At 42.9% G+C, this 14,072-nt stretch overlaps 1 protein-coding gene across 1 annotated transcript in view; it reads right to left on the bottom strand.

The window, feature by feature from the left end:
• Positions 1-14,072, bottom strand: part of lmbrd1 (LMBR1 domain containing 1) — a 199,962-nt gene that overhangs the window by 100,608 nt on the left and 85,282 nt on the right. The window contains exon 6 of the mRNA XM_084321152.1: positions 13,933-14,021. Coding sequence (XP_084177278.1) covers positions 13,933-14,021 — 89 coding nt within the window. The remainder of the gene's footprint in view (positions 1-13,932; positions 14,022-14,072) is intronic.

Here is a 14,072-nt window from a genome sequence, read left to right as displayed (position 1 = left end):
AGAGAGAGAGAGAGAGAGAGGAGAGAGAAGAGAGAGAGAGAGAGAGAGAGAGAGAGAGAGAGAGAGAGAGAGAGAGAGAGAGAGAGAGAGAGAGAGAGAAGAGGGAGGGGGACCGCCCGCCAGGGGAGGGGCAACAGCAGGAGTCATACCAGCTGTCAGACCTGGAGCCTGAAGACAGGGATTGATGGAGAGGCTGGTCCGCCGTCTCCCCTGTTAGGATCCCACCTGTCGCAGGGTTTTATGAGCGTCACATCCTTCTCCCCCCCCCCCCATGGTTGGTTAGCACCACCACCGGCACACCGGCACGCCTCAGCGGCAGGCCCAGCGGTGCCCGGCCGCACCCGTCAGCGCGGGGCGGGTGGCTAGCTCTCTTGCGCTTGTGGGCAACACACGGCTTCAGACGCAACCTTTTGCTTCTCCCCGGGGGAGGCATCTGATCGTGAAAACGAACCGCGTGTCTTCATTTTCTCTTTGATGGGAGTTACATATCATTCGCCCCCATCTTGCAGGAGCAGCGGGGACCACAGAGTGGGGCGCGTGAGATCAATTACATACACCCTCTCAAGTGTATTTATAGGTACCGACCATAATAACAACAGAAACGCTTTGAAGTCTGATGGCGAAGGAGGAGGACTAACATTAACATCTGAATAGCTTGCTGCCTGTTCCTCCTAGGTGTCTTCTTCTCCCTCGGTGATCACGCTGCTCGGTGAAGAGAGACAATGGCGAGAGAGAGAGAGAGAGGGGGGGGGGGGGGGGGTTAGGGGGGGCAGATGTTTGCTGCCTTGCTACTCTGGTTTTTCTTCTTTTTGTGCAGATTTTCCGGGGATTAGACACGAGAGAATATTGTCTATTATGGGGTTTGGTGCGACACAAACACACAGCCTCCCGACAGCAGTGGAACGAGGAGGAGGCCACCTTATCTCACCGCGCATATAGAACCCTTCAGGTGCGTGCGTGCGTGTACACCACACACACACACACAGACACACACACACACACACACACACACACACACACACACCAGGGTTTATTGAAGAGCTCCGTTAGCCTGGGCACTTGGCGTCCTGTCACCACTCACCATATAATCATTCAGATACGGCCATGCATGAAGCTCGCTGTATTTTCTGGCCTTCGAGGGAGAGCCAAGTGAAAGAGACCACAAGTGGAGGTGAAGAGAGAGAGAGAGACCACAAGTGGAGGTGATGCGTCGTCGGTAATCCTAAACAGGGGTTGCCTGCTGAGATGTCGTAAGGCGTCGGATCAACGTGTATTTATAGGAAAACTGAAATTGTCTTCACTACAAGGGGAGTAGTTTTAAGTGTCTTAATCAAAGGGCAACGGACACACACACACACGCACGCAAACACACACACACACATGCACACACACACGAACGCACACACACACAGGGAGAGTGAAAGTACTCCCCTACGAAGTGTAGTTCTTTAGACAGCAAGGGAAATTATACAGCCAGACAAGTTAACAATATTTATTACATGGCGTTTTAACATTCGCCGAAATGCTTGATTGTGATTGGTCAATAGCCCCCGACAGCGGTGAATTATTTTTCGATAACCACCGGTGATTATTGTTTTTCGCAGCTGGAGCAATCAAGCCCACTGACACACACTGTTTCAGTGCAATCAGACACACCTGCCGGTGCCGGCGATAATAATAATCACTTTATTTGGGCTGACAGAGCCACAGAGCAACTGCGTCTGCATTTGATCTCGTCTTGTCGATGGTGTAAAATGAATTAAGTATAGTGTTAGTAAGTTAGCCATGTAATAAGCGGGATAATGTATAGCTATACTCGGTCATTGTCGCAAAATAATGAACTCTTAAAAAATGAATAATGACGTTTAAAACACCTCTGCGAGGCGCCTCTGTATTTTAAACTCTGTGTCGGTCAATTATTTTGCGACAATGACCTTGTAGCTATACATTATCCCTTACTTAACCCATTTACAAGTCGTATTACATTTAGCAAATAAGGAAACAGATAAGAGAACATTTCAAAGGACTAGAGATTGCAAATATCAATTTGTTTGACCTAATTCTGAATCGCGCAACATTTTTCGGCATTAATGAAATGAATGAATGATTTATGAAAAATCCTCTCCGCCGAGATGAGGACGTTTTCACACCTTTTTGAGCCTTTTGTTCTCCAGTGCATGGGAGCTCTGACCTCAGAGGGTTAAATCACCACTGATTGAGGTAAATGATTCTCCTCCTGGTAAAGAGGAGCTTGTGGTAAAAGGGCTCATGGTAAAGAGGAGCTCCTGGTAAAGAGCTCATGGTAAAGAGGAGCTCATGGTAAAGAGGAGCTCATGGTAAAAGAGGAGCTCATGGTAAAGAGGAGCTCATGGTAAAGAGGAGCTCATGGTAAAGAGGAGCTCATGGTAAAAGAGGAGCTCATGGTAAAAGAGGAGCTCATGGTAAAGAGGAGCTCATGGTAAAAGAGCTCATGGTCAAAGAGGAGCTCATGGTAAAGAGGAGCTCATGGTAAAAGAGGAGTTCATGGTAAAGAGGAGCTCATGGTAAAGAGGAGCTCATGGTAAAGAGGAGCTCATGGTAAAAGAGGAGTTCATGGTAAAAGAGGAGCTCATGGTAAAGAGGAGCTCCTGGTAAAGAGCTCATGGTAAAGAGGAGCTCATGGTAAAGAGGAGCTCATGGTAAAGAGGAGCTCATGGTAAAAGAGGAGTTCATGGTAAAAGAGGAGCTCATGGTAAAAGAGGAGCTTGTGGTAAAAGAGGAGCTCATGGTAAAAGAGGAGCTCATGGTAAAGAGGAGCTCATGGTAAAGAGGAGCTCATGGTAAAAGAGGAGCTTGTGGTAAAAGAGGAGCTCATGGTAAAAGAGGAGCTCATGGTAAAGAGGAGCTCATGGTAAAGAGGAGCTCATGGTAAAGAGGAGCTCATGGTAAAGAGGAGCTCATGGTAAAGAGGAGCTCATGGTAAAGAGGAGCTCATGGTAAAGAGGAGCTCATGGTAAAGAGGAGCTCATGGTAAAAGAGGAGTTCATGGTAAAGAGGAGTTCATGGTAAAAGAGGAGCTCATGGTAAAAGAGGAGCTCATGGTAAAGAGGAGCTTGTGGTAAAAGAGGAGCTCATGGTAAAAGAGGAGCTCATGGTAAAAGAGGAGCTCATGGTAAAGAGGAGCTCATGGTAAAGAGGAGCTCATGGTAAAGAGGAGCTCATGGTAAAAGAGGAGTTCATGGTAAAAGAGGAGTTCATGGTAAAAGAGGAGCTCATGGTAAAGAGGAGCTCATGGTAAAGACTGAGGAGTTCATGGTAAAAGAGGAGCTCATGGTAAAGAGGAGTTCATAGTAAAAGAGGAGCTCCTGGTAAAAGAGGAGCTCATGGTAAAAGAGGAGTTCATGGTAAAATAGGAGTTCATGGTAAAAGAGGAGCTCATGGTAAAAGAGGAGCTCGTGGTAAAAGAGGAGCTCATGGTAAAAGAGGAGTTCATGGTAAAATAGGAGCTCATGGTAAAGAGGAGCTCATGGTAAAAGAGGAGCTCATGGTAAAAGAGGAGTTCATGGTAAAAGAGGAGCTCGTGGTAAAAGAGGAGCTCGTGGTAAAAGAGGAGCTCATGGTAAAGAGGAGCTCATGGTAAAGAGGAGCTCATGGTAAAAGAGGAGCTCATGGTAAAAGAGGAGCTCATGGTAAAGAGGAGTTCATGGTAAAAGAGGAGCTCATGGTAAAAGAGGAGTTCATGGTAAAGAGGAGCTCATGGTAAAAGAGGAGTTCATGGTAAAAGAGGAGCTCATGGTAAAAGAGGAGCTCATGGTAAAGAGGAGCTCATGGTAAAAGAGGAGCTCATGGTAAAGAGGAGCTCATGGTAAAAGAGGAGCTCATGGTAAAGAGGAGCTCATGGTAAAAGAGGAGTTCATGGTAAAAGAGGAGCTCATGGTAAAAGAGGAGCTCATGGTAAAGAGGAGCTCATGGTAAAGAGGAGTTCATGGTAAAAGATGAGTTCATGGTAAAGAGGAGCTCATGGTAAAGAGGAGCTCATGGTAAAGAGGAGCTCATGGTAAAGAGGAGCTCATGGTAAAGAGGAGTTCATGGTAAAAGAGGAGTTCATGGTAAAAGAGGAGTTCATGGTAAAAGAGGAGCTCCTGGTAAAAGAGGAGTTCATGGTAAAAGAGGAGTTCATGGTAAAAGAGGAGCTCATGGTAAAGAGGAGCTCATGGTAAAGAGGAGCTCATGGTAAAAGAGGAGCTCATGGTAAAGAGGAGCTCATGGTAAAGAGGAGCTCATGGTAAAGAGGAGCTCATGGTAAAATAGGTGCTCATGGTAAAATGCATTTGAAGACACATTACAGCGGCAACCTGGGACTGAAGGCACATTTAACGTTCTTATTTTGCAGTCGAGTTCTCGTATATACTCACATGAGGCGGTTGCTTGCGTGCATAGCTGACACAACAAAACCGTCCAATTTTCAAAATTAGTGACGTAGTAAGGGGTCGATTTCTTTGGCTGGTGCGAGACAAACCTTTCCGTCAACGGTATACCGTGGCCAATTGGATTCCAAAGAAAAAAATATACTAGTGTCGGCTTGAGTTCTTTGCTGCCTCTATTCTCTTTGGATAGAAAAAGAAGGTTTCAACACAGCCTGGTTACCCGAGTGGCTGAAGGAATTGAAATGTACTGTGGCGGCATGTGTGCAGGGTGCTAATTTTGAGCCCTGGTCCGGTGTCAAGCTACTGTCTGGCATCACTCTGCTGCCCGCTTTATCACCCGGAAATTTGGCAGAAGTGGATGAACCCACTTAATTTATCGAGAGTAGCTTAAATGGGGAAAATGTACAATGCCACATGAAAGTATCTTTCCACAATTGGCTGATAACTCACTAGACTAGACGGTCTGATTCTTTCACCCAGTTCAGCAGTCAGAAAAGCCCTAAGGGGAAGACGTTACCTACTGGGGCAACCCCTCGGGGGGCTATCGCACTGTCATAGCGGTGCATCACTCTCTGCTCAGGTAACAAGGCATCTACCTACTGGGGGGGGGGGGTCTCTGTGGATGTGTGTGCAATAAGTTGTCTAACTGATCTTCAGAGCCGGGGGCGGAAGCAGACCAGTTCTAAGACCTCTCCTAGGACAGCGGCTCCGTCACAGCCAGTCACCCAGTAACTCAAGCCTATCGTTGGATTATTCTGGAGACCCTCTTGTCATGTGGGTTTTAGAGTGTTGGAGGGGAAGAGGAGTACCCTCTCTATGGAGATGGAGCAGAAGAAGAACTCGGCTCGCTGTGCCACCCGGACTGCATTCTCTAGGGAAATTCTCAAGATTCTCAGTAAGGCCAAGACATAAATATACATACGGTATATACGGCGAATGATCACAATAGTCTCGTCAATGAGGGGTCATGAGCTTAACGGCGTGGGTAAATAATAGGAAATGCAAGCGGTGGCAGTGGCTCGACGGGAGTGCTGTAGCTGAACAAGATCAACAAACACCACCTGCGGCTGCTCCATTAAAGAAGGCGGTGCGCTGATCAAAACTATCATCATAATCATCTCATTATTAACTCAAGAGTTGGCAGATTGCATCTAAACTCACAGCTGCATGTATGTGTTTTTGTTGTGTGTAGGGGTGGGAGTGGGGTGGGGGGGTTGGCTTAGGACCAGGCTAGTACTTTATATATTCTTATTGTATATAGAGTGTTAATTAGGCCTAGCTGACGCTGTTTCATGTTCTGTTGGATGGGATTTTATCTTTTTCAGATTGCTGCAAAGCAAATTTCATCTGTGGGACCGTAAAGATTTGACCGGAGGTACTTTACTGTACTCTCTCTCAGTCTCTCTGTTTCTCTGTCTCTCTCCTGCAGCAATCAACAAGGACTTCATAACATCACAACAGATTGGCACTGACAACATTTGACTACAAGACTAGAATAAACAATTATGTCAATAATGACTTTGTTTTATTAACAATTTCAACTACTGTGTGCATGCACTCACTAGCATTATGTGGCAGTGAATGCCAATTCTCTACACATAGCGCTGTCCTCGACTAAAGATAAATAAGAATACTAGGGATGTCCGATATTATCGGCCGACCGATATTATCGGCCGATATCGGCAGTAAAATGTGATATCGGAAAATATCGGTATCGGTTTAAATACAAAAAAAAACAATAACAATATTTGTTATATATATATCCAGTGAAATTATTAGTTACCTGAAATTATTCAGTTTTTTGGACGGGGAAACCCTGCATATATCGGTATCGGTTGATATCGGTATCGGAAATTAAGAGTTGGACAATATCGGAATATCGGTAAAAAAGCCAATATCGAGCATCCCTAAAGAATACTAATACTCAAACTTGCGTCTGTTTAATCTACAAACCTTTCGAATTTTCAAATTAATGCAAATGCTCCAACCCACAGCAGAGCTGTGTGATTATAGAGTTGCTCCTTACGAGCGCGACCCTAAAAACACATTAGTCGACTCATTGACTAAGAAAAGGCAGCACCAACACATTTTCATTTTAAAGGTGCAGTTTCAGAGGAGGGAGATTTGTTTGCAGAACCTGCTAAATACATTCACTGTAATTCTTAGAATTATTATGTTATCACAAATGAAAACAAACATTTTAGGCTCTGTGAACCAAACAAAAGCGTAGAATAGATATACATACATACAAACAGATACCTCTCGTCATGTCTCAATGATGCAACATTCATACAAACAGATACCTCTCGTCATGTCTCAATGATGCAACATTCATACAAACAGATACCTCTCGTCATATCTCAATGATGCAACATACAAACAGATACCTCTGGTCATGTCTCAATGATGCAACATACAAACAGATACCTCTCGTCATGTCTCAATGATGCAACATTCAACCTTCAACCCTCCCCATCTCAAAGAATGTCCCTTCAATCTTCCACATTTCAAAGACTCAGTCCCTGCAACTGTGTCACCAGTAATGACGTTTAAATGTCTCCTACATGTTGTATTTCATTCGATAAATTATTATGTTGTTGTTCCCTCTCCTCTGGAATTTCATAAAACCCCAAGTGAAGGATGGGAAGTGGCAGCTGAAGGATGAGGGTAAACGGTCATGAGGGACACGATGTCACCGCCTCAAGGGAACAGTGAGAAAATTACAGATATGAAGAGGTTGGGGGTGGGGGGGGTTCTCCTAGGCTGAGAGACAAGCCAGTCAAAAGATAGAACATCTTTATTCAACTGTGTTCCCACGGAGACAGTCAATGTGTATTAACTGACAAAAACCTATATTGGATGTTTTACATTTACCTCACGATTTCCCATCTTGTCAGGTTATTAATTTGAATTAATTCCATTGCACAACAGTGCATGCCCCTCATTGGAAGGGAGGATGAAGGTGGGAGGATGACGTGGGGGGATGAGGGGGGGGGGGGGGGACACTTTAAACTATATATATTTGGGATGGAAAGTGTTTTGTGGTGGTGAGGTGTCCCTTTAATTCCATGGTCATATCAGTGTGCCATTACATAAATGATCATACTTTTGTACATAAATTATTTGACTGGATTAATAATACAAATATTAATAATACAAAGCATTATTTGACTGGATTATTAGCTCTGGATCTGAACAGCATATCGTCTGCATATAATGGCTACAGGTTCACTTACTTGTCATTCCATTGCGACTCTTCACAGAACAGACCAGCTACTAGTGTTGTCAAAAATATAGATGTTTCTATACATATCGATTCTGAATATTTAAAACAGCTTCAATACAAATTTCCTGCAATATTGATACTTTCTGCACTATCGATACCAGCTGGCGTTCTCGCAGTCTCTTCTCTCCTTGTTGACACGCACACACACACGCTGCTGCGGTATTGCCCCTCCCCCCCCCCCCTCCCCCATCCCCTCGCGGACCTGTGTCAACACAACAGCTCTCACTCGCAGAGCCTCGACAGCTCTTCTTTCAACATCACTGAATCATTAAACAAAATGACCCATTAAACGATTGACTTTAGTTTAATACATGAGAGGGGTTGTCTAATGTTGGCCTTCGTGGCGTTCGTTGCAGGCTTGCAGCTGTTGGCTAGCTGTTGGCTAGCTATCTATCTTTCTCAGTTGGCTAACGTTAGCTACCTAGCTACTAGCTAGCTAATACTGGCTGGCTGCCTACCTTTTAATTCGCAATGGAATGGCTAGCTAACTAACTGTACATATCGATGTGATTGGCTGAGACCGTAATTTGTACGGTTGGCTGGATTGGGGGTGGCCAGCTGGCTAGCTGGCAGTTCATGGTGCAGTAGCTGGCTAGATAGCTGGCTAATGTTGGTCAATATACAGTAGCTGTAACTGAATGATGCTAGCCTTATGTGGTCTTATGAGTTTCAGTTCATAGGAAAATACTTTGACTATAATGGTCAGAAGTAAATTAACTGTATATACTCTCTTTTAGAAACTCTGTCTCTTAAACAGTACTGTATATCTTGTATGTCATAAATGTCTGGATGTAACAGTACTGTTTATCTGTATGTCATATATGTTATGATGAATTGAAAATGGGGGACCCTGATGTAAACAAGACAAAAGTCCTTCTCTGGTCTGCATCCCCTTAACAATTGTGTGTATTGAGCTGTACTGTATTGTACCCATTCTGCAATCTGTTAATACAAATTTCAATCAATCAATCTGTTATGCTCAACACGCAGTACTATTAACTTTACTTCATTTCTAAGATTATATCATTTAGTTATTTTTAAATGTCTGATCTGAAGATAAACAAAGGGTTTTAAAAGTGTTATATTTATCTTATCTTATAGTACCAGAGAGAAGCTGAGGAGAATCAACCACCAACAAAAGCAAAATTATATATATATATATATATATATATATATATATATATTAGTGCTGTCAGGCGATTAAAAAAATTAATCTAATTAATTACGGGATTTGTAATTAATTAATCTAATTAATCGCATTTTAATCGCATTACCATTTTATGCCTCATATTCTATATTCTATAATCATATTTCAAATTGCATGTGTCCGGATGGCAGAATTCAGTACTGTATCTACAAAACCTTCTGTTTAATCATCTTCCATCTATTAATTTGCTTAGATTTTTCAGGTCTGGTCAATTTGAGCATGGTGTTATTCACAGTCAAAGATAATAAAAAAAATGTATTGATATTCTCATTTGGTTCATTACAATTTACTCAAAATAAAATGTTCATTCAATCAATCACTGCGCAGATTGATTGATTGAATGAAAATGTTATTAACAGATTGCAGAATGGGTACAATACAGTACGGCTCAATACACACAATTGTTAAGGGAATGCAGACCAGAGAAAGACTTTCGTCTTGTTTACATCAGGGTCCCCCATTTTCAATTCATAATGAATTGTAAGTAAGGGTGCAACTTGCACCGTACAATCCATTCTTTGTGGATCTAGCCCACAGTATTTCTGACACTGGGAATACATTCCCTGAGATTCATAGATGTCCCTAGAATCAGATACCAAGAACATGCAAATGGACCATATTAAAAAAAAAATCTGTAAATGTGTATTCTACATGCTTATGGAATGAATGAGATACAAAAAAAAAATTATAAAAAAAAAAAAAAAAAAAATGTAATTAATTTTGAGTTAATTTTCATAACGCGATTATTTGCTGTGTAATTAATTAATCTAATTAACGCGATAAACTGACAGCCCTAATATATATATATATATATATATATTTTTTTTTTACATTTTATGATTGAACCTTTTTCCCCGTGGTATCGAAAATGGTATCGAATATCGATACTTTTCAAGGTATCGTATCGTATCGAAGTTCGACATTCCAGTATCATGACAACACTACCAGCTACAGTACAAATCAGCACACAAAGACTACTACCCAGAATTGGGGCAACTAACATGCACTGATTAGACTCTTGGGAATGAATGGGGTTCATCGATTGGATCAGCGCAGGACAAAAGAGGCATCCGAGCACCATTAATGGCTGCAGCGACGATGAGCACATCCAACAAAAACTGCAGCAGTTTTGTGACTCCTTTTAAGAGGAGTCACCCTGTTTTAGAAGCTGTGGCCTAAATGAGCAGCACAGAGGTCAAAAGGCTGATGAAGTAAGACATGTCTTTCCTTTGCTCAATTAACCTCCCATCTGGAGACAGGGGAAGGTGCAGGGAATTAGGAGGACAGGGCTGATCCTCCCATTTCCTCCTCAATAGCCCCACGATTTCGACCCCCCTCTCCTCCGTGCCAAGGCAGGTCGGCTGGGAGGAGCATGCGGGGGTCCGCTACGGTGGAGGGTTGCTGACAGATGGGTCGACTTCCTTCCTGATCCCCAGATGGCGAAAGGCCAGGAGATTGCAGGGATTCCACGTTTGGAGCTACGCCCACATGAATACGGACATTAGCAATACTGTACATCAAAAGGCCACAGATACCTACAATACATGATCACATGGCGGGCTTACGATGCCAGCCAGACCACCCAATTTGATAGATTAAAATGCGCATCTCTGTACATGTGAACATAGAGGACGCAAAAACTGATAACAGGGGACTTATATCAAATTTGAGGATGTCAAATTAAGAATTATTTTAGATTTTTGCATTTGTTTGTGGTAGATACCTTTCTCCTAGATAGTCTTCACATAAATACAGTACAATAGGAAATATGAACACATGTATTTATTCACAACCAACGCAGGTCTACAGTACCTGTCTATCTCGATTCTCAAGCGACTCGGTTTGATTTAATAATTTTATTTTGCCGTTTGGTTGAATTTGCATTCATTCTTGCAATCCATTTTGGCGGGTAGTATGAGAACCCCCAACCCCGCCCCCATCCCAGGGCAATGGTAGGGGAACACTATTCATATAGAAAATATGAATCCTCACAATCCAAGTCCTGGCACCACATCACCCCCACCCTCATCCACCTCCACTGGCTTCCAGTCAAGTCCCGCATCAATTTCAAGATCCTCCTCATCACCTACAAAGCCCTTCACTCCCTTGCCCCCCGGTACCTAGCGGACCTCCTCCATCCCTACATCCCGCCCCGGAGGCTGCGGTCCTCTGACTCCGGTCTCCTCTCCATCCCCACCACCAACAATGCGGACTGTTGGTCCCAGAGCCTTCTCTGTGGCCGCACCCACCCTCTGGAACTCACTCCCGCCAAACATCCGTAGTGCTACATCCCTGCACTCCTTCAAATCCCAACTCAAAACCCACCTTTTCACCAAATTTGTAAATTACTCTGCCTGATTTCCACTTTTTTCTTTCGTTTTCTTTCTTTCTTTCCTTTTGATTATTATTTTGTTGTTACGATCTTCCCTGTCCCCCTCCCTTAGCTGTTAAGCGCCTTGGGTCTCCTGAAAGGCGCTATATAAATTTAAGATATTATTATTATTAATCCCAGGGCTCTACACAAACCTTTTTCCAAAGGAGCACATAAATGAAAAAAATATTAATATTGCGAATTTGCGATATATTGTGATTTATTACCTTTTTTCAACTGCAAAGTAAAACTTTGTCAACATGTTTTATCTAATAAAATTAAGTTTTCAGTCTGTTCATCTCACTTCAATAATTTGTATTGCAGCAAATGGGATTGTCTCAAGCTGACAGATGTCAACATTGTAATCTGTGTTGCATGTACCTGACAAACTGAACTGTAAGTACTGCAAAATCCAGGTTATGGGGTCTCATTTCTAGACCATAAGATGTGAACAGCAAACATGTCGAGGGAGGGAGTGATGGAGTGGTCAACGGTCTGTAGTATTGTCTCTGTGTTGACCCTATGGCCAACTAACGGTCTGTAGTATCGTCTCTGTGCTGACCCTATGGTCAACTATAACGGTCTGTAGTATCGTCTCTGTGCTGACCATATGGTCAACTAACTGTCTGTAGTATTGTCTCTGTGTTGACCATATGGTCAACTAACTGTCTGTAGTATTGCCTCTGTGCTGACCATATGGCTAACTGTCTGTAGTATTGCCTCTGTGCTGACCATATGGTCAACTGTCTGTAGTATTGTCTCTGTGCTGACCATATGGTCAACTGTCTGTAGTATTGTCTCTGTGCTGACCATATGGTCAACTAACTGTCTGTAGTATTGTCTCTGTGTTGACCCTATGGTCAACTAACGGTCTGTAGTATTGTCTCTGTGCTGACCCTATGGTCAACTAACTGTCTGTAGTATTGTCTCTGTGTTGACCCTATGGTCAACTAACTGTCTGTAGTATTGTCTCTGTGTTGACCCTATGGTCAACTAACTGTCTGTAGTATTGTCTCTGTGCTGACTAGGGCTGCAACTAATGACTAATTTGGTAGTCGACTAATCTGCCGATTATTTTTTCGATTAGTCGACTAATCGAAAACCAATGTAAACAACAACAAAAAAAATGATTTTTTTTTTTTTTTTTTTTAATTACCTATCTTTGTGAAAGTGGCTTCTCAGCTCTGGTCCAGCTGAAGACAGAGCAGAGGAACAGATTGGACATTGAGCATGACCTCAGAGTTGCTTGTCTACCATCACCCCAGACTTTGAGACTCTTGTCAGGACCAAACAACAACATCATAACATGATGATCCCATAGCAAATTAAAATAATGACTCATGAAACATTTGAATTTGGATCTTTAAGCCACTTTAAATGAAAATGTATTTGAAGAACAATACAGCAATCACTCATAACAAGATCAATAAATTAAATAATACAAATTAAAGTGGAAGTGTACTTTAAATAACTTTTGTTTGCTGTGTGTGAGAGGAGTCCGTGTGTGTGTGTATGTGTGTGTGTCTTACTCTGATCGCTGTGTGAGTGAGAAGAGTGTGTGTACTGTGTAATTTGTGTGTGTGTCTTACTCTGATCGCTGTGTGAGTGAGAGGTGTGTACTGTGTAATTTGTGTATGTGTGTGTGTCTTACTCTGATCGCTGTGTGTGAGAGAGAGGAGTGTGAATGTGTGTGTCTTACTCTGATCGCTGTGTGTGAGTGAGAGGAGTGTGTATGTGTGTGTGTCTTACTCTGATCGCTGTGTGTGAGTGAGAGTGTGTATGTGTGTGTCTTACTCTGATCGCTGTGTGTGAGTGAGAGGAGTGCGTGTGTAATGTATTGTGTGTCTAGTCTGATCATCTCCTGCAGGGGAACAATGTTTTCAATGTCCAAAATTTGCTATGGGATCATCATGTTATGATGTTGTCTGGAACCCTGAGAAGCCACTCTCACAAAGATAGGTAGTGCACAAAAAAAAAAAAAAAAAAAAAAAAAAATTTAATGACTAATCGACGCAACAATTTCTCGTCGACGATTTTTTATAATCGACATCGTCGATTATGTCGACTAATCGTTGCAGCCCTAGTGCTGACCCTACGGTCAACTAACTGTCTGTAGTATTGTCTCTGTGCTGACCATATGGCCAACTGTCTGTAGTATAGGGCTGAGCCCAACCGTTCGAAGGTTCGGACCTTTGTTCGTTACGTTGGCACCCGAATCTGAATTGATGGGTTCGAACCTCCGCCATTTTATTTTTATTTTAAATGTTAAATTTATTTATTTATTTATTTTAACTAACTGTCTGTAGCATTGCACTGTCTCTGTGCTGACCCTCTGGCTAACTGTCTGTAGCATTGCACTGTCTCTGTGCTGACCCTCTGGCTAACTGTCTGTAGCATTGCACTGTCTCTGTGCTGACCCCCCGCAGTAGTCTGGGTGGCAGCATTTGAAGCCGTTGTTGTACTACACTAATAGTACAATGGGAATGCTGGAAATTAATTCCCCAAAAAGACTTCCTGTTGCCCGAATATATTCCCAAACGCTCTCATCCTGAACAAATGAGTATACGTGACACAAATTTCACTTGGATACTTACGGGCGCTTCCGAGCTCTTCGAAAAGGAACTGGACTTTCTCCCACTACAAATTTCACTTGGATACTTACGGGCGCTTCCGAGCTCTTCGAAAAGGAACTGGACTTTCTCCCACTGAGTGGAGTTCTGACTGGGTGGCGGCTCAAGAGGTACAAAGGCACTGGAAGAGAGAAAGACATTTTGTTTTAGTACAAACAAGTAAAAACAAGAA

This window comes from Notolepis coatsorum (assembly GCF_963971535.1).
Source record: "Notolepis coatsorum genome assembly, chromosome: 9".
NCBI classification, from domain to species: domain Eukaryota; kingdom Metazoa; phylum Chordata; class Actinopteri; order Aulopiformes; family Paralepididae; genus Notolepis; species Notolepis coatsorum.
Note: the sequence above shows the minus strand (reverse complement) of the source record. Positions and strands in the feature narration are given on the sequence as shown.